Raw genomic sequence first — 21,229 nt, 5'->3', positions numbered from 1 at the left:
CTATCAGAAAATATTAACTTTGTTTAAACATTTGATCAGCTTTGACCTTACAATTCTTAAAAAGTGTTAGAGAGGAAAAACTATGGTTTTTGGATAATGTGCTTGTGTTGCACTTCCCCAGCAGGTTTAGGGATCTTTGTGCTCAAAGATTGTCTGTTCTGAACTCTTTCCACTTCTTTATACTGGTTTTCATTTCTGCAAATATTTCCTCAAACATTAATAACATAACTGCTTTTCCTAAAAACACACCATCACTTGATTATTCTCTAATGTGAAAATCAGTGCCATGTGTTGCTGTGTTTGTGCAGACAGGACCAGATGGTACTTGGAAATCTTAACCATGATGAATGATTCTGTAGGCTGTTGCTGAGTAATTTACTATAACCCAACAAAGCTCTCTTATCTCCGCTTTGTTTTCATTTGTTTTTTTTCTTTGTTTACATTTTCTTGAGGTTGCACTGCTATGTGCTAATTTGTGAACTCACCTGTTTGTGTGTGCAGCTGTTTAAGGGGAAATTCTTCCACTGTGACGGGTTTAATGTCACTAACATCACCAACAGAACCGAGTGTCTGCAGGGAGGTTACCGCTGGGTCAGGCGGAAATACAACTTTGACAACCTGGGGCAGGTTTGTCACTCGCCCACATGTCTTGGTTTGACACGTCCTCATATAAAACTGAATTGCAGCAAGGCACCGATTTATATGTGTTTCATTTATCTAGGCGCTGATGTCACTCTTTGTGCTGTCCTGTAAAGATGGTTGGGTGAGCATCATGTATGATGGCCTAGATGCTGTTGGAGTGGACCAGCAGGTGAGGACACACTTGGTTGCACACAGACACAGGACTGTGGGAGTGGGAAATGAAGGAATGACTATGAAGGAAGCATAGAAATCATTTAGATGGTAAATGCTGTATTTTCTGCCAGTCTCAGGCACCTTTGATTGTGTCTGTTTGAATGAGAAAAAAGAAATATTTCAGAAAATATGTGAGGAAGTGTAGGGAAAGAAAAAAGACAGATGGATGAATAGCTCTGCGTTGACAGTGCTGGCAGTTTCAGTGCTGACTCAGGACTTACATTGTCTCTTTGTTTATGTTCTCCTTTTTCTCATCTTCACCCCTCCTCACTTTTGTCACTCTTTGGTCCTTCTGTTACACCAATTCATCCTCAAACCACCTCCCTCTTTTCTCCTTACTGTCTTCTGCTGCAGCCAATAAGAAACAACAACCCTTGGATGCTGCTGTTCTTCATTTCTTTCCTCCTCATTGTTAGCTTCTTTGTGCTCAACATGTTTGTGGGTGTGGTGGTGGAAAACTTTCACAAGTGTCGCCAGCAACAGGAAGAGGAGGAGGCCCGACTGAGGGAGGAGAAACGACAGAAGCGATTGGAGAAAAGGAGGAGAAGTGAGAAAACTGGGGAGACTTTCATTGATTAATATGTGTCTCTTTTCCTAGCTCTGCTCTCTTATCAGGTCCTTTGGTGTTGAAACAGTTTATTAGCAAACTAGGTTTTAGTGTTTTTACGTCTCTTCTCCTTCAAGGTCTGAAGCAGAAATTAGAATTCTAGGTTTTTTTTGTCCTCTGCCATAAGCACAGATACAGATTAATGACGTGTACTAAAAAAAATTTGTGGAATTTGTTATTAACAGCTCTGAAAATATGGCTGCATAACAACATACTAAGAGAAAAAGACACAACGTGTATGGTTGAATAGTTTTATAGCAACGAATTCTTTTTCTGTCTTTATAACAAACCTTGACAATAATTAATATTTTACATTTTATCTTTATATAATGATAAGATAAATCACGTCTGTGTAACAATGTCATAAGATTGTATTAGGGGAAATATCTAATACATTTTCAATAGAATATTTATTAACGTTTTAAGCCCTGCTGCGTTACCGGCAACATAAAACACCATTTATCATTCATGCTATGGTACTTACAGGGTTAAACAGCTGTAGTTTCAGCGCCACAGACCTGCATTAGAGCTTAGTTTATGTGTGGTTGTTTTTCTGCATCATTCCAAATATCTCCTGCCATCTTTTTTTCAACAAGGAGAGATAATTGGAAAAAATATTATGGCACTTTCCACTAAAAGATAACATGACTGACGGTTCAGTCAGGTGAATCAAGTAATGTTCAAGGCAATACATGCACAGTTCTGATCCACGTGCAGGTATTATCTAGCCTCAGTAACAAGGAAACTATTGCCATTAAAAAATGTAAATGATGGATTACATAATGACCCTGTCCCCATCAGCTGAAGCATTTCACTGCTCTCTACTCTTTTACTTCTTCATCTAGGAAGTTATCACCTTTAGGTCCCACATGTGTGTTTTTGTACAGGTTCACTCGTTTTAAACAAGAGAATAAACTCGCAGGTGATAAGCTTGACACAAGAATAGTTATCAGTTTGGGAAGTTTGACTACTTTATCAAACTGCTTTCTTGACAAAACCACATGAAAAGTCAACAAAGTGATTTTCTAGTGGTTATTTTCACTTATATTTAAATGCCATATTGAAGCAGCACAATTCTTAACCTGTTGTTTTCAAGATTATGTTCAGTTTTCCTTGAACTAGCTTTAGCAAGCTAAGCTAAAAAGATCACCACACCTGTGCTTGCTTGATTAGGTTGCTGTCTGGCAGAACAATCAGATTGGAAATGTTGGAAAAGAGGACATCTTAGGTGGAATGTGATGATGTTCCACGCTCTTGTTCTTAAGACGTGACACCAGCTGTGAGTGTATAATCATGAGGAAGTGCGGGGAGTGAAATGCAACTCAAATCCCATGTAAATGTATATTATTATTTAGGATTATGCTGGGTTATAGCAAAAATCTTGAATGATTTTGAAAATCCCACCAGACACGTTTTTTTTTTTAGCACTGTGGTCTCCCTTATTCTGATTAGTCCAAAAGTAAGTGGAAACTAGTTTCTATTGAGCTTCATATTTCCAGGAAAACAGATTTTCCCCTGACAACAGAAATTAAATTAACCCTCTAGGTTTATTTTAATTGTTTTTTATTTATTATTTACTCAAAGATGGCAGAGCAGTTGTTTACATTTTAAACTTCCTTTGGTGGCTTGTTAGATCTCACAGGAGAATTATTACCTAGGCTGTTGACAAAATGTAATGAGGTATGTTCAGGTGTGTTTGTGAAGAATTAGTCATTTATGTCCAAACATGGGGAGGATTCCCTTCTGCTTTGCCACAGTAGACCAGAGTGTTTAGGGTGTTGTGTTTTGTGTAGTCACTATAACATTTCCTTCAGGTAAGAAGGGTGAGTTGGAGGATTGTTGCTGTTTCTACTGTTTGATTCCTCTACATTTTAAACTGTGGACCTTTATGATTTCAATTATTTAGATTAAAGGGACTCACATTATACAGCTAGAGTACATCCACATAGTCTACATGTAAAATTACACTCAATTGTGCATTCTCAGACATTTTTTTTCACATGAACACACATAATTTAAGCTCAAATTATGTTCTGATACACATTAGAGAGTCGTGCACACATTGGTTTGCCTCTATCTGTTGCAGCTCCACCTATTTTATTTTACTTTGTCCTCACTTTTTCTGCAGTGTAATCTCTAGTAGTGCTTTCCTCTTAGTTAACTGTCTGGCAGCAGACAGCAAGGGTTTCTGCCCAAAGACACCTTGAAGTGCCACCGAAAGAGTGTGTGTGTGATGGATAGGAATGAATTCCTGAGGTGGCACTTTTAGTCTGAACACACATGCGCAGCAGAGTGCCACTTGGCACCAACTTCATTAGTGACTTCATAGTCCATATCATATTTTTCCTCACAGAAACATTTTAATGACTGCGTGTGCGTGTGTGTGTTGCAGGAGCCCTGGAGAAGCCATATTACGCTGACTATTCCCCAATGCGCCGATCCATACACACTTTGTGCACCAGCCACTACCTGGATCTCTTCATCACTATCATCATCTTTACAAACCTCCTGACCATGAGCATGGAGCACTACAACCAGCCTCAGGTAACCATGGCAACTCTTACTGCCACCTGTCCTAGAACCATAATAATGAAGTGTTATGTGGAGGTACAGTGCAGCCACAGCGTTTTTTGTTTGTTTGGATTTTGTGTGTGTGTATGTGTCTCTGTGTGTGTGTGTGTGTGTGTGTGTGTCCTGCAGTACCTGGAGGAGATTTTGAAGTACTGCAATTACGTCTTCACTCTGGTTTTTGTCATCGAGGCCATTCTGAAACTCATTGCTTTCGGCCTGCGCCGCTTTTTCAAAGAAAGGTAATTACACTTTCACTTGAACAGAAAAGCCATCAAAAATATTCACCCTTTCTGAAAGTGAAATTGTTTGGTGTTTGTGTTAAGGTGGAACCAGCTGGATCTTGCCATTGTGTTACTGTCTATCATGGGAATAACACTGGAGGAAATTGATCTGAGTGCTTCCCTACCCATCAACCCCACCATCATACGCATCATGAGGGTCCTGAGGATAACACGAGGTACACACAGTGACACAAATACATGGGCACACAAAGGCGATGATTCAGGGGCTGGTAGGAGCTGACACCTTGCACTGTTTCAGCGCTGAAACTGCTGAAGATGGCCACAGGAATGAGAGCTCTGTTGGACACAGTGATGCAAGCTTTGCCTCAGGTAAGAAGCAGCTCTAATGCTGTAACATAAAAAAAAAAGTTATTGTTTTTTTTGTTGTTGTTGTTTTTTATGGTGTCTAGAATTGATAAAATATCAAATTCTTGTTTATTTAGCAGTTTATGCATCTGGGCTGTAACTGTCTCCAGCAGGATTTTCAGACGTCACTGATTCCTCAAGCTGGCTGGTATTGAGCCTGTGCTGCCAAATAATCATTACAGAAGAATGGGGGCATCCTCATATTTAGCTAAAGGCTATGTGCTAATCATTAATTGAATCTATGTTGTTGTTAAATCACCAGGTGCATCATGCCTTTATGGCTCAAGACAGCGTTGTCGGGATTGTTTTCTGCTCAGATATCTGAGTAGATATAATATGAGCCAGTCTAAAAGCTTTATCATACACAAAGACAACACAAAGCACTTTATTTTCCTTTGTGGATGGATTGTAAGATGCTGCAAAATCCATAGTGTGCTATCAGTATATGCTGCAAGCTGCACACAACAAAATATGCCAAGACAATTACACTTATGTGATTGGGTAGAGCTGTGTGCTTCCTGATGACGTGGAACAGGTGGAATATGACAACACCTACAATACTCTCACATAAATAGAAAACTCTGTTATGGAAGCGATTGTCATAAAATGTTTATAGTTTTGATTGAAATGCTTCCACAACTAGTAAAGGGATTGCAATGAATTTTAATAAATAGTGTTGTTTAAAGCCTGTGAACCCTTGAAAATCTTCTGTATGCAGGAAACACATGTAGTTTCACACATAAAATGTTTCCCTCTGCAGCAATATCAGTCCTGCACATCACTTTGAAACAGTTTTACCCCATTTCTGAAATTGTAAAGATTTCTGAAATTTGTGATGTTTGGTTTGCTATATAAAGTGCTAGATTTCATGTAAATTTAAATATAAAAAAACCAACTTAAACTATGTTGACAAAACTATATTGTAAATAAAATTGTTGATGACAATGATACACATACCTCTGCACACTCACTGAGGTAAACCGTAACAATACAGAAACTAAGCAGAAAAATACAAAAAATAAACTTTTAAGTAAGTATATGATATCAAATTATAATTGTTCCATAATGATGTTGAATGCATCATTCTCGGGCAAATGTTATGTTTAAATGGAGCTTTTATGTGCCACTGATTCAGTGATACTGGTGTGTTGCAGTTGTTTTATTTACTGTAGGAAAATAAAGTGAACATTATAAATGACATGTTATGAAATACTTTCAGTGGTGAACTACTGTATTGCTGTGCTAATTATCCATGTGCTAACACACATACATTGAACACTAATGTTTATGTTGACATAAAACAAGAGAGATCTGGAGCTGAGGGGTACTCAGTGACCCCCATACCACCAATAAAAAACATCTTAATGTTATGATCCAATACAGAGGATCAGATCAGGACACTCATGCAAAAAAGAAAAAGAAACCTGAGAGCCGACAAAAGCAAACAAGAATGAAAGGTTTTAAATCAGATTCTGCCGTAGACCTGCAACTGAATTAAAACTTTTTAATATTTCTTTTCACAATTAGAATTTTTTTTTAAAACTTAAGTAGCCATACAACATCCCTGCTTAGTCCTGTATTCCTTTGTGCAGGTATTCCAGCACATCAGTGGGATTCACTAGTGTCGAAAAATATCTATGATCCTTCTTTACTGCCTGCCCACGCACGAAGTTGTCTTTGAAGTGAATCATTGCTGCAAGGGATCAAAACCAGTTTTATTCTGTGGTGTCCGAGTGTTTTTTCCCCTTCTCCTCAGCATTAGCTTTATCCATCATCGCTATATCTCTATACCTCCTAACACAAGTCAAGGAAAGCTAAGTGTGAATGGTGTTGTGATTAAAATAAACAAGCATGTTTGAAATTCACTGGGCTGAGGTTGTGCACTTATGTTTCATAAACCAAAATCTTTTTCACTCCAGGTATTTTAATGGCAACTTTTAGTTTTTCAGAAGTACCAAACATCATTGCAGTAAGGTTAAGCAGTCTCTGTCTAGGCTCTTTCTATCTGTTTGCATGTTTGCGTCTCTCTCGATGTATACTGTTCATGTCTATTTTTCTGTGTATCACACAATGTATATATCTGTGTGTATGTGTATAATGTGTCTGTCTAGGTGGGGAATCTGGGTCTACTCTTCATGTTGCTGTTCTTCATCTATGCAGCTCTGGGAGTTGAGCTCTTTGGAAAACTGGGTTAGTGTGTGTGTGTGTCCATGCACGTGTAGGCATGTGCGAGAGTGCGTGCACGGTGCTAAAGTGGGATGTGTGTGCGTATGCCTCAGCTGACTCTGGTGAGATGTCTGTGGATTGCATAACACGAATAAATTTTGTTGACTTGCACATGTTAATTATGTCAATCAGTGCTCTAATCTACACACAACTCTCTTCCCCCTTCCTCCTTGCCTTCCTCCCTCACATTTACTATCTCTAACACTCTTTTTATCTTCTTTTAGAGTGTTCAGACGAGAACCCATGTGAGGGTCTTAGTCGCCACGCTACCTTTGACAACTTTGGCATGGCTTTCCTCACACTTTTCAGGGTGTCCACCGGGGACAACTGGAATGGGATAATGAAGGTTAGCTCTCTATGTCTTCCCTGGGAACTTTCAAAAAGATGGATAGACCACAGAGTGCATGTTTGTGTCTGAGTACATGATGCGTGTATCTCAGCATCAGATAAGAGGCTGGTGCAGCATTAGGCGGAGAGCAGATCACTGTTTTTATGACAGACTAAGAGCTGCTGACATTACAGGGTGTATTATTCTTCTGTGACAGGCTCAAGGTCTCAGAGCATGCTCAGATCTGCATCTCCCCCTGTTGGAGAGGGGATGAAATACAAGATTTACAGATCACCTTAATAGAGTTACCTATTAAAATTGTTTAATCTCTCTTCCTGTCTTTGTTGTCCAGGACACGCTGCGTGAGTGTCGCCCACATGATGGCCACTGCCTTACCTACCTGCCTTTGATCTCCCCCATTTACTTTGTCACCTTCGTCCTCACGGCTCAGTTTGTGCTGGTTAACGTGGTTGTTGCTGTTCTGATGAAGCACCTGGAGGAGAGCAACAAAGAGGCACAGCTGGAGGAGATGGAGGAAAGGAGAGAGATGGAGGAAAGGCGAGAGAGAGAGCGAGAGGAAGCCAACCGTCGCCTCAGCAACGCATCTATGGGTGGGGACCTGGAGCTGAATGCAGACACACCTGCACAGGTAACAAACTGGCACTGTTTACAATTCTACATGGAGTAGGAGAAATCAGTCGAGGTGACAGTAACAGTGACAGCAGTGATGATCTCATGTGGCAGGTGCAAGTTGAGGATGAGGAGTATTCCCATGGCAACCTGCTGAGCATGGGACGCATGCTGTCTCTCCCCAGCGACAGCTACGTTCAGCCACTCAGATGCTCCCCTTATTCTCCCATTGGCCATGAGACACTCTGTGGCTACAACTACTCAGGTAATTTGGTTGTTTATAGGCAATGAAATTAAAGAACTGTTTTTAAAGTCCACCAACCACTAAATGATGCCGTAAAGATTATTACTTTCATAAATAAGCTTAGAGGCAGTGGAGATGCAATGCCATAAAACACTTTACACTTAATTAAGGGTCAAAATCCCAGCAGCCATTAGGTTATAGGCAGGGTACATACTGGACAGGTCATCAGTCCATCAGAGAAGTGGTGGACTGATGCTTTAAACATGGAAGTTAAAGATCTTGTAAAGCGCTCTATAAATTAAATGTACCACTATTATTACTGTTATCATTCTTCTTATTATTCTTCTCCTTTTTCTTCTTCTTCTTCTTCTTCTTCTTATTATTATTATTATTATTATTATTATTATTATTATTATTAGTTGTAGTAGTAGTAGTAGCTGTAGTATTAGTAGTAGTGGTAGTATTAATAAGATAAGCAATCATTTGTTGCTATACAGTCATTTTGCACTGGTAAATGTGCCTGGCACAAACATGAAATGTTTGACACATTTAATGTTTTATACAAAATGTCCCACATATGGAAATCTACAGGCTCTTTGCTGCCAACAAGAAGCTTCAAGGACATCATAAAGGGAGTGGTTGCATTAATGTAAAATAAGAAACTGAACTCACAGCTGTAATCTGTATGCACAAGAACTGAGAAGGTTAGACCTTGACTTCTTCAGAAACAGAACATCCACTTTATTCTGAGATGTTCCCAAATATAATAACTTAGCTCTGTGGCTCAGAAGGTTAAGAAGTGTGCTATCAATAAGAAGATTATTGGTTAATTTCCTACTTGAGGCTTTTCTTAAAGCTGCGAATCCCAGTGAAATACAGACTAAATGTAAATGTTCATTTAAATAATGCTGTCAGTGCAAAACCTTTTTCTTTTGAACCAATATGAATGTTTTTTTCTTTCTTTCTTTTAGTTTCTTTGCAACTAAAAAATAGCACAGCAGGTTGACTGGTGCTCATACCAATTCATTTTTTCTCAGTAAATATATTTCTAAAGGTGCTATTGACATGAAATGAAATCTATCTATCTATCTATCTATCTATCTATCTATCTATCTATCTATCTATCTATCTATCTATCTATCTATCTATCTATCTCATCCAAGTGATGGACCAATGTGTCTACAAATATCAGACAACTTAGCAAAGAACCAATTTTAAACTATCTTGAGGCACTTTTCCTTGTTACAATGAAAAGTGTAATAAAGACACATAATTTGTTCCCCTTCCTTCAGTTTCACCTTCAAACACCATCTGACAGTCATACATCCATCCGTTCATTATCTTGCCACTTATCTGGGGTTGTGTCGGCAGCAGCCTAAGCAAGGAAACCCAGACTTCCCTCTCTCCAGCCACATTTGCTAGCTTGTCCAGCGGGATTCCAAGATGTTCCCAGGCCAACCGAGAGACATAGTCCCTGCAGTGTGTCCTGGGTCTTCCCTGGGGTCTTCTCCTAATGGTACCTCATGAGGCAGGCGTCCAGGGTTCATCCTAACCAGATGTCCGAGTCACCTCCTCTGGCTCCTCTCGATACGGAGGAGCAGCTTGTATTTTTCCAGTGACTACCCACAGGTCTTGAGCATGGGTAAGGGGAGGAACGTAGATCAACTGCTAAATCAAGAGCCTTGTCGTTTGACACAGGAACAAATACCTGACACGCGATCTGATAGTTGCATCTGGACCTCATTGTAAGAATTCTGCAATTTACGGGAATCTGGATCATTAAATAATTGTTGCAATTGTTGCATCTGGCTAGATGGTTGATCCGTCATACAGAAAACCAAGCTGTCTACAAGAGGAAAGACCCTGTAACGTTGTACAAAGCATCATTTATACACATTGATAAGGAGAATCATCTCATTTGATCTACTTTAAAGAATGGAATGACTGACAAAGGAATCATATCTTCCACAGTTTTGTTACAGTACAGATATTCTTGGTTTAGTGTACAAAAACACAATCTACAGTTTCCTGGACAAATCATCTTCAGTTGATCAATCTACTGTGGACTAGATCTTCATCCTCTCCATGGAAGATTGGCTGTCAAGAAGCACTTCTTAATGAAAACAAACAGGAAGAAAATTTGTTTATTTATTTAGTTTTTAAGTACCTCTAATTTAATGGCATATATTCATCCTCAACATTTTATCAAATTTTTATTAATTTTAGTTTCCAGTTGTACCCCACCTTTTTAAAAGTACTTTATCTTCATCTGTTTTTTGTTTGTTTGTTTGTTTATTTCTTTATTTATGTCCACGTGCTGCGTTATTATTTACAGGCTCCATGTCATCTCTGGGCTCCAGTGGAGGCAGCTCTCTGCTGCAGGTTCCAGGAGCTCTGCCCTCCATCAGCCACGCTTCACTGGGGTCTGGACGTAGCTCAAGGCCGATGATCTGCCTCAGCACCTCTCAGAGCATCGACCGACACTCCACACACAGACTCAGTCCAGCCGACAGCACTGAGGGATACAGGTTTAGTCCAGCTCACAGAATAAAAAGAAACAGACTGAGCTCAGCTCACAGTATAGATGGTTATAAGTTCAGCCCTGCCCATCGAATGAACAGGCACAGACTCAGCTCTGCTCACAGTATGGACGGATACAGACTAAACCCAGATCAAAACACAGAGAGACCGAAGCTCTTGTCTTGCCACAGTATGGACAGACATCCGTCACTCAGACTGAGTCCCACATATGCTAGCAGCAGCCGCCCCCCTCACTGGCTCAGTCCTGAGGACAGTTTAGACAGAAACAAGCTGAGTCCCTCCTACGTTCCAGATAACTCAGTCCCGAAGAGACCAGCGTCCTTTCGTTCTGCAAGCAGACAGTTACGCAGACAGGTGAGTTGTCACTTCGTCTTTTTTTCTTTTAAATGAAAATAACAGTCTATTATAGATGTGATAATCTAACTTGCCTGAACACAAAAACCACAGTGATGGAATCCACAGCATCAGCAAGAGTGTGGTCATGTATTCTCAAACTCAAAATTTCCTGTCACTGATATGTAGATACACTGTTGCCTATAAAGTGGGAATACAAAATTGTTCCAACTCTTTGGTCAGTGGTGTATAAAGTGAGGAATTCCCTGTTTATCAGTTATGTTAACCCTTTGGTGCATGGTGTCCACTACAGTGGACACATATTTAAAGGCTGTTTTTAAATGTATGCATGGGTGTGGATCATACATTAGCAACTTCATTGGACATTAGTGAGTCACCAATACTCTGCCACGTATAAAGAATAACTACATTTGATATAGTATATATACATACATTGTTTGCCTCAATGAAAAACAGGACAAGAAAATGATTCAGGTGTTTTTATAGAAAATTTATCCTAATATGACAAGCTATTATTTTATAAACATTTCATAGATAAAGTAGAAAAATCAATACACTGAGTAAAAGTTAAAATAAGATTAAAAAACAGAAAAACATCAATGTGCATGTCTGTAGAAGTAAAATATTTAAAAAAAATTATTAGATTAGTTTCAGATGAGCATGAAAATCTATTTTCATACAACCCCAGTTCCATGTAGTTAAAAACAATGCAATCATTTGTAAATCTATAAAGAAAAATAAAAAAATGTATTCACAATAGAACATAAAAAACATATTAAATGTTAAAGGACAGACATTTTGTGATGGTAACATGTCTCAAAAAAGTTGGGGCAGGACCACGTTTACCACGGTGTAGCATCTCCTCTTCTTTTCATAACAGTCTGTAAGTTTCTGGAAACCGAGGAGACCAGCTAGACCTCAGCTGGGAGAGGAATGTTGTCTTATTTTTCTTTGATAATTATTCTAACACAACGCGGTCTTCTTGTTTTGCATTTCATGATGCAAATGTTTTCAGCTAGTTAAAGTTCAGGACAACAGGCAGGGGAGTCCAGTATTATAAAGGTAGCTAAGTCATGCAGTATATAGTCTAGCATTGTCTTGTTGGAAGTGCAGGGTCTTTCCTTAACAGACTTCAACAAGACCTGTAAAATCATCTGGATCAGAACATATGTTGCTCTAAAACTTATTTTCAGCTTTTAATGGAGCCCTGTAAGATTTACAAGTAGCCGTTTGGATAGACACTAATGCAATCCCATACAATCAGAAATGCAGGTTAGTGAATTTAGTGCTGAAGACAAGCTTGATGGTCCCGCTTGTCTTTAGTCCAAAGGGTGCACAGGAATTATAAATGTGGATTTATCTGACCACAGAACTGTTTTCCACTTTGCCTTTGCAAAGTGTTTCTGGATCATGTTCATATATGGCTTCTTTTCTGCATAATTTGTAGATCGCACAATGAGCTGTGTTCACAGAAGACTATTTCTGGAGGCTTTTTTCTTAGCCCATGCAGGACTTTGGATGACAGAATTATGAATTTTTGTTATGTTTTTGATGCAGTGCTGAGCCCAAAGGTCATAGGTGTTCTGTATTGGCTTTCGGCTGTCTCTCATGCACGTAGATTCCGAAAATCTTAAATGATATTATGAACAGTAGCTTTTGAAATATTTAAAATCTTGACAATCTTGCAGTTTATAGAGGAGAATTTTTTTCAGATTGCTGAACCTCTGTCCATCTTTTCTTCTAAGAGACTCTGCCTCTCTAAGGGTGCTTTTCCAGTCATGTTACTTACCTGTTCTTAATTAACCTGATTAGTTGCAATATGGTCACCTAGCTGTTTCTTTGTAGTACTACTCAAATTTGCAGCGTTTGCCCCATCCCAACTTTAATTACCCAAGTGGCTGCCATTAAATGAAAAATTATCATACATTTTTCATTAAATAGTAAAGTGTCTCGCTTTTTTAAAATCTGATGATATACTTTAACAAATTTGTACTTTTACATTGAATGGAACAATGTTTTTATATCTAAGTTTTTCAAAAATGATTGAAACACATAAAAAAAGGAATGACAAATCAATAGTGTATCATAATTTATAAATGTGTTTAACTTACACACCACCTCATGTAAAAAGTCTCTGTGTGTTTGACCATGTGTTGTGTTCACAGGAGGCAGTGCGCTGCGACTCTGTGGATCAAAGCGGTTCAGCTGACGACCTGGCAGAATCCTGCCTCACTGTGCCCACAGTCTCTCCCACTCCACCACGCCAGCGATCATCCAGTGTACACACACTGAAATATACACACCCCCAGAGGGTGATCTCATGCAGGAGCCACAGCCGGAGCCACAGTGAAACTACTGCACATGAACGTGTACCTGAGCAGGCCATCTGTGGCACACAGCCAGAAACAGAGGCAGAAAAGAGGCCTGTCAGCCCACAGGGCCCGTCCAGTTTGAAGGTCACCAGCACTGAAGCCACCCCCTCAGCTCTGCTCTGCAGCTCCAGAATAGCATGCCCTGATGCTGCCGTCAGGTCAGACCCCAACCCCCAGGTGGACTACATTGCTGGGGAGGTCAGTCATAACAGTTCAGCTCACTCACACACACACCCTCCACCCAGCTCCTCCTCACACAAAAATGGACACCTTTCCCCCAGTTGTGGGGAGCAAAGGAGCCACCACAGCCATTCAGCCTCCCCAGTTCCAGGCAAGAACAGGAAGCAGCGAGTGAGCCCACCACCAGGAGAGGAGCCTGTTACTACGGCAACCCAGCTTATAGACAGTCGTGTTGAGCTGAGAAGGCGAACTATGTCCTTTGATGCCACATGCCTCTCACCTAATCAGCTGGAGGGAAATTCTGTGGATGACTGAACCAGCCTGTGAGAGGATCGGAGGAGCTGAATGTGCTGCTGAATTACACAAGAGGGTCGGGAACCGCAATCCGAAGCAGGAAAGATCAAAGTTTCCTGTTAGGTTTCTTGTTCTGTCCACTCACAAGATTTTCACAGGGTGTGTGCCGAACTCACTGAGACTGTGTGTGTATGAGTGTGTATGTGTTTAAAGACTCCTTTGTGCTAACTGCACACAAGATGCACACAAGAAGTTTCCTTTTCTTCTAACATAGTCTTAGTTTTAGTTCAGAAAGTAGCCACGTCCCAGTTATATTTACTCAAAAGCTAAACTTCCTCTTGCTTGATCTCCTCCTTCTCCCTTCACTCATTGTTTTCCTGGATCTCAAGCCTAGGTCAGAATACAGTTCAGAACTATTCTGAAGGTGAAGCATGGGTTGTGTTAGTGGCTGATCTGCTCATGGATACCGAAATTATTTTAGTTTATTTTACTTTTTAAGGAATTTGCTTATTATCTTCCTGATTAATCCCTTTTTTTGTTTAATAAGGCATCACGGGACCAAGACCATCTATTCACACCATTTTTGTCCCTCTGAACAACAGACACTTATTTTGTTAGTTTTTCCCCAAACAAAGCATAGAATATTTACATTTGAAAAGCTTAACTTTACATAGTGAGATGTTGTTGGTAAAACCAATAGTTGATTAATTGGTGGGAAACAGGAATTTGTCAGCAACTAGTACAATTATAAAATATAATCAAAAATAATTTCTTATTTATCAGAACTTTGAGCATTTCTTTCTTTTTCTTTTTTTTACAGTTTGTTAAAATAAGAGCCATGGATTGTTAAGTAAAAAATGACTATACTTAATGATGCTGAATAGTTTTATATTTAAAAAGGCTGAATTTGTAGTTGCACAGTTTGTGATGCAGATATTTGTTCAAGCCCTCCACCCCCTACCACCCGCGCCCCCAACACACACACACACATACATACAAAAAGGGTAATAATGTTATTAATAGATATTGTGCAGCTTTTTAAGAGCAACATAAGCATCCTTTCACTATGGGTTTAATATGGTCTTTTGTTACTTTATTTTTCTTTGCTTTCTGTAAACTGCCTCTGGATGTTGCTTGATTGTTAACAGATTGCAATTCCTTGAAATCTTGAAAAACTTCCACACCTGGATCCACCCAGCCCTGACAGCCTGAAAAATCAATTACATTCTTTGAACCTATCAGTTAAAATCATGTAGTGTGACCTAGGCTTTAGTACTTTCTACCTCGCTTCTTCCTGCCTCCATCCATGCGAATGTTCAGTTGTCTCACTCCCCTTCCACTTCCCTTCTCTGTTTTTGTATTCTCAGGGTAGAGGTAGTTCAAACAGAGCTGAGTGTGAGGAATGTGATCAGAGCTCTGCAGGGTTAGGGAGCCCCCTGCTGTCTGAACTCAGAGATGGCCCCCTTCTCTTGATGTTTAAAGGGATTCAACTGCACTGGAGAAGGGAGATGACAGAAACACAGGTACAGAAGGGCTTATGCAGGTGATTAATACCATGCATAAAGTAAAACTTTGTAGAAAAGGTAAAGATTATATTTTATTAAACAGCAGGGATGATATGAAAACTTCAAGAGTGAATTTATACATTTTTGAATGTCAGTTTATTCTGCTGGTGATGATGAGGATGGATGATGATGATGATGCCCCTGATATGGGATGTTGATGATGCAAGTGTGTATAATGTTGCATAATGTTTCTGCAAATTAATGGCAGCAGAGAATGATGCACACTGAGGAGTACATGACTGGACAGAGCTGGAAATAAAACCACTTCCTGTCTGACTTTCATTTGACTCAATTCTTATTCTGTCCTGTTCTTTCATTTAAAGACTTGGGGGTTGCAGATCATTCAATATGTGCCTTTTAATCTAAAAATAAAGCCAACATTTAGCAGCTGTCTGCTACAGCTAATGAATTCATCACAACTCTAATTATGGGCTTCCAGCAGATGTTGATTAATATGCCTAACACATCCTCAGATCTCCCTTGCAATACACAGTTATATTAAGACGAGTTTCTTAGACTGAAGATAATGTGAACAAAGGCAGATACACAGCCTTGATTATGGTTATTTTTTTATTTCCTTTTCACCACTTTAGCATATCACAATAAAATATTTAATCACATGAATATTTCACATTGAAACTCTATAGAATCCAGAATGCATTAAGCAGCCCTGCCTTTTTGCCCCTACCAAGAAAATGAAGCCTTTTCTGCAAGTTCTGCCCCCTCCCTCATTTACTTACAATCTACTGGTCATACTGACTGAATTTCAGCCAATGGGAGGCCGCGTGTCTCTAGGGCAGCTTGTGATTGGTCAAACTGACTAAGGGCAAAAAAGATAAAAGGAGCTTATTAGCTTAATTGTCTTCCACATTTGTCCCACTGTGTCCCTTCATAAGGCAGATGGAGCATCATCAGTGATCTACATCTATGTTAATCTGCACTTCACCATATGAACATGCAGTTGAGGTGTGCGTGTATGTGCGTGCATGTGTGCGTGTGAATGCGTGTGTGTGTGTTTGTACCTCCAGGTGTATCTACTTGTTTTTCCAGGTGTAAGTGAGTACAACTGCATTTGCGTGCATATCTGTGTGTGCGTGAAGGACAGTATTCTTGACACAGAGCATTACAACTAACTAAGCTCAGCCAGCGGTTACCATGGTGAAAAGAGATCTAACATTTGAATCCTGCTAATCCGAGGAGAAGATGGAAACCCAAAAAGCAGTAAGAAGGAAGTTGTCCATGCCCTCGCTGTGTGCAGTGTCATTCAATTCACATCCCATCTCTCTTTCCATGAGCATGAGTCCCTAGAAGGCAGGAGCCATGGGTCTTTGCTGTGTGAGTTTCTGGGGGTCCAGGGTCTCAGTGAAGGGCGGTGCTTGATAGGGATTGGTGGTCACTATGGTCCCACCATTGGGGATGGGGTATGGTGTAGCTCGAGCATTGCTTGGGGCTGGTTCCAGGTGTTGCCAAGTGAATAAGTTTGTGTTGCTGCCAGTTAAGAAGCGTCGAAGGGCACTCAGTGTCAGCACAGCCTGTTAGTGAAGTACACAAATACACACACCAAGTTATGTCTATCAAGTAGCACAGGAACAGAGATCAAGGTATCCTAATTTTGGTCCTAAGATACCCTGAATTTCTACTATAACTTAAAATCGTTTAACTGCATAATATCTTCCAAAAAGGTTAGTTTGGCATGACAAACAAAGAAATGGGAAGCTGTCTCACATTCATTTCTGATCAGTCAGAACAGACTGGGCCTTTCATGTTTAGCAAAGAAGAAGAAGAAGAAATGAAATGTCATTAACTTCCTTCACTGTAACATGCTATAAATTCTCTATGGAGGAATTGCTGTTCATCCTTGATGCAAACACATCTTAACCTGCCCACATCTTCTGACAGTGAGATGAATGACTGCTGAAGGTTTGATGGTAGAATATTCTGCACAGGCTTCACTGTTTCATCTGCCGATAATTGATTGAGAGACTTTCTGGCTCTTATCTGCCTCTGCAATTCTGCAATCCAACCAGAAAGCATAGCTGAGATGCCCTTGGGGGAAATTAATACATGAACACACAGACATTGTTAAACACACATCCACATCTGAAAAAGGCCCAGCACAAGCAGCAGCAGCAGCTCTGAGCAGCGTCTGAAAGTGTGTGTACGGGTTAGACTAAAGAGAGGATGGGAGGAGTCCTGGGCATCAGCCTCTGCTTATCCTCCATGAAAGAAATACTTTTAAATGTGTTCATGGCCATCAGACACTGATAACCCTGAAAACACACATACATGGGAAATCTCTGGTCAAACTCACACGCTGATGATGATGATGGGCTCAGATGTGCTCACAGATAAAGGACAGTGGGAATAAACAGATACAAACCCAGCTGAGGATGGAAAAGAAGCAGAAAGCAATGGTAGCTCTGGCAGCATCTGAGCCCTGGGCCAATGGCAGCTCTTCTGGTGATGTGGCCTGCCACTGATTGGCCAAAAAGCAGAAGCCAACAAACCACAGGAAGCTGGCCAGACCTGGAGGAGGGAAATGGGACTGTTATATACTTTCTAGTGTAAATTCATTCATGCTGTCCATTTTAAGACATTGTACTATCCCAAAGTGAGCACATAGGTAAGCTCAACCTTTACCCTGTTTTGACCTTTGGGCTTGAACATGGCTTTACTGTGCTTCTAATGAAATCTATAAACTTATTTCCGATTGTTTATAATTATCTGCCTGGTTGCTGTGTTCACTTGTGTCTCTGATGAAGACACAGATGATTTTAAAACGCTAGTCTCCATGAAGTTTGCACAATAAAGCTGAAAATTTATCAGTGAGCTCCTGCCCTTTCTGCTTTCTGTAAGTGTATTGTCCCAATCAAATATCGCTCTTCACTGATGCTTATTTTTATTTTCATATGCTCTCCATTTTGATTCTTTGAAATCAACATTTTTAGAGTTTGAGAATTTGTTTAGAAATTAAAGTTATTGTCCTTGTTTAAATGTGTCTGGTGAAGAAGTGAGTTTAAAATTGGCAATATAACTTGCTGTGTTTGCTCAGTACCAGAGAATATAAGGTCCAACAGCACCGCGCGTCTTCTGTCCTTGACGTTGCTCATGGAAGGAAAGTAAACGTCCAAAATCAAGAAACAGATGCTGCCCAGGAAACAGGCCACACCTATAGTGATGCCATAGTTACAGGCGTCAGCATTGTTGTTAAAGACGCAGAGCAAACGCTCGCTGCCGATGTTAATGTAGCCTTCGTTCACAATGCAGCTGAACACCACTATGGAGAAAACCTGCAGAGACACATGGGACACTTTATTATGTGACAGACAGGAGATAATGAACTCACACTGGTGTAAGAATACCATTCATTCCTCAGATACACCAGTACAAACAAATGTGTGTGTGTGCGTGTGTGTAGATGCCACAGAGGCTGCAACGGTGCAGTTATTTTTACATTTTTATGATGATGTCACACTTTTAAAGTGTTGGTTTACTTATATTTTAACTCCCAATGAGATGCATCTAACCACAGAAATGCAAAGGTTACATACAGACTCTGTTAAATAATCAAGATGATGACGTTGAAACTGACTAATTAGATTTCTTACATGTTAGTTTCACCCAAATAACTACTTGTTTATCCACTGGTTGTTAGTCATGCAGACTATCAACCAGCTTCAGATTGACACTGATATTTCCAGAAAAGCTAAATAACACTGTACTTTTACTAAATCAGGTTCTGGTCATGGTGAATGACACTGTCAGAGATATCTGACACAGCCTTCTATAAAAGGTAGAAACTTTTGTTTTCAACTTTATGTGTTCATCAAAGCTAGTTTTAAATAATAGCAGAAATGTCAGAAAGTTTCAAGATGGCAGCTTAAGGAGCAACTAGCAAATGTTCTGTGACTTGGTGAGACTTTATGAGAGTATTTCTCTCATCGCTCTAATTGGCAGAGTGCATGACACAAACATTTTAGATGAGATGAACAGCAGCAAGATATTATAACTGTACATTACAGCATGTTAACATTATCCTGAGCATCATTTCTCTATGGCAGCAGAAAATATTAAAAGCTAAACAGAGTGGATGTAAAATGTTTCATGACCTCTGTCTTCAAATTGTAGTAATAATAATAAAATAATTTAAAAAAGTGTTGACATCATTTTTGAAGTAAGGGGAATTTGATAACTTTTTTTTGTATTTTACAAATTTTTGATAGTTTAAGTCCCACATCCACATAGTGCAAGCACTAAGTATTTAATTATCTGTTAACTTATCACTTTTGCAGTACTTGTACTCTTAAATCAGCTTTATTACATAATAACCTCTATTAATCATGTTAATATCAATTATGAGAGACACACAAACACACATGATGGGCTTCTTATTTATCCAGTGCATGTTAAATCATGTGTGATGTCTCACAGCTGCACAGCATCACATCACACAGGAAACAAAGAAGGATATATTCTGGTTGGGAGGCTGTGAAACCTAAAGCGCTTAAATTAGCTTTTCTAGACACAAAGGGGCTCCAGACAGATGGATGTTGCAGAGGGTGAAATGATTTCTGGTTCTCACATCTGTAAATGTAATTTAAATACACTATGTCTTGTCTAAACATGAATCAATCAAAAATAAAATAATTTTATTTAAAAGGACTGGTGCACAGAAAGACATATCAAAGCGAGGCATAGGCTGAGATGATATATTATAAAATAAAGGGGTTGCAGGTAGGCCCATCCTCTCATGGAGACCCACATATTGCAGAAGAGGCTCACCCATGAAAGCAGTCTGAGGATAGTGCGGGGATGTGTGAAGAAGGCGACCGGATCGAAGGCGACGCTGCCGGCCTTCCTGGCGCCATAAGCGCCCGCGGTCTCCATCCCTCCGGGTTTCTGCTGCCTTGAACGCCCGCTGAGAGAACGAGATGAGTCGGTGTGTGTGTGCAGCGCGGAGCGGCGGCGTCCTCCTCCAACCTCCGCGTGAAGTCACGGCGCGTCACCAGGAGCGCATCACAGGCTGCAGCAAACACAGCAGCCTTTGTCAAACCGTGCATTTGACCAGATGCTCTGTGTTTTTGTCGTCACGTCTGTTTTCTTTTATTTATTTATTTATTTTATTTGTGTGTGTGTGTGTGTGTGTGCTTAATTTTAAGGTGAAATCTAACTTAAATCGTCTGTAGCCTCAATAAAATATTGTACATCATGTATACAAAAAAAAAACTGACAGATTATATAGATTATCAGGTAATTCAGCTTTTTCAAAGAGGTGCGATTAAAATAGTAATGATATGGTGAAAACAGAAACACACCATTACTGTTCATCCTTAATTTTTCATCTCTTAATTTTGAGCAAGAGATGTAGTTCAACAGCATGCAAAACATGTTGATTTACCTTTTAATTTCAATTTCAACATATAATTAAACAATAATTAAATATCTTTCGAGTTAAGTGTTTATAGAGTCGTTTCTTTTAATTTATTTTAAATAGCAAAACCTACTCTCTGAAAACATGTGTATCTGCATCCTTTGCTTAAAACATCAGACTGCCCCCTGTTGGTGGGTAGAGTGATTACACCCAAACCTGCTCCAGGTGGTTGAGACACTTAAAGCTCTTGACCCATACCTTTTTGACTTTTGTAAGAACGACTTTAATTTTTTTTGTAATGAATATTGTGTAATTAAAAAATTTGAAGCTACTTATTGACACATTCCTACAGTAGCCTATAATCTTCGATTTGTGCTTTCTTATTTGCAGAAGGATCAAATTAACCACAGCTTTTGTATTGTGCGATCTAATTTTGATCTTATG

General features: G+C 39.6%; 2 protein-coding genes across 2 annotated transcripts in view; one reads left to right on the top strand and one right to left on the bottom strand.

Annotated features, from left to right (window-relative positions):
• Positions 1-14,525, top strand: part of LOC121638008 (voltage-dependent T-type calcium channel subunit alpha-1H-like) — a 66,023-nt gene extending 51,498 nt beyond the window's left edge. The window contains 13 exon segments of the mRNA XM_041982426.1: positions 502-627; positions 722-811; positions 1,210-1,402; positions 3,855-4,006; positions 4,163-4,272; positions 4,357-4,490; positions 4,574-4,644; positions 6,792-6,870; positions 7,131-7,252; positions 7,587-7,883; positions 7,979-8,129; positions 10,444-11,003; positions 13,169-14,525. Coding sequence (XP_041838360.1) covers positions 502-627; positions 722-811; positions 1,210-1,402; positions 3,855-4,006; positions 4,163-4,272; positions 4,357-4,490; positions 4,574-4,644; positions 6,792-6,870; positions 7,131-7,252; positions 7,587-7,883; positions 7,979-8,129; positions 10,444-11,003; positions 13,169-13,870 — 2,787 coding nt within the window. The 3' untranslated portion in view covers positions 13,871-14,525.
• Positions 14,526-15,453: 928 nt separating this feature from the next.
• LOC121638697 (synaptogyrin-3-like) lies at positions 15,454-20,433 on the bottom strand. Its single transcript, XM_041983631.1, has 4 exons — positions 20,197-20,433; positions 18,470-18,704; positions 17,795-17,940; positions 15,454-16,946 (listed from the first exon to the last, which is right to left on the bottom strand). Exons 1-4 carry the CDS (start codon positions 20,299-20,301, stop codon positions 16,719-16,721), a joined length of 714 nt encoding a protein of 237 aa, XP_041839565.1. The 5' UTR covers positions 20,302-20,433; the 3' UTR covers positions 15,454-16,718.
• Positions 20,434-21,229: the final 796 nt, after the last annotated feature.

This window comes from Melanotaenia boesemani, chromosome 4 (assembly GCF_017639745.1).
Source record: "Melanotaenia boesemani isolate fMelBoe1 chromosome 4, fMelBoe1.pri, whole genome shotgun sequence".
In the NCBI taxonomy this organism is placed as follows: domain Eukaryota; kingdom Metazoa; phylum Chordata; class Actinopteri; order Atheriniformes; family Melanotaeniidae; genus Melanotaenia; species Melanotaenia boesemani.
Note: the sequence above shows the minus strand (reverse complement) of the source record. Positions and strands in the feature narration are given on the sequence as shown.

Excerpts from the sequence above, each read along its gene's own strand:
- LOC121638697 (XM_041983631.1), bottom strand. The coding sequence starts at position 20,301 with ATGGAGACCGCGGGCGCTTATGGCGCCAGGAAGGCCGGCAGCGTCGCC. Across the intron at positions 18,705-20,196 it reads TCCTCAGACTGCTTTCATGG|GTTTTCTCCATAGTGGTGTT; the intron begins GTGAGCCTCTTC and ends GTGTCTCTGCAG. Across the intron at positions 16,947-17,794 it reads TCTTTTCCATCCTCAGCTGG|GCTGTGCTGACACTGAGTGC; the intron begins GTTTGTATCTGT and ends CTTCACTAACAG.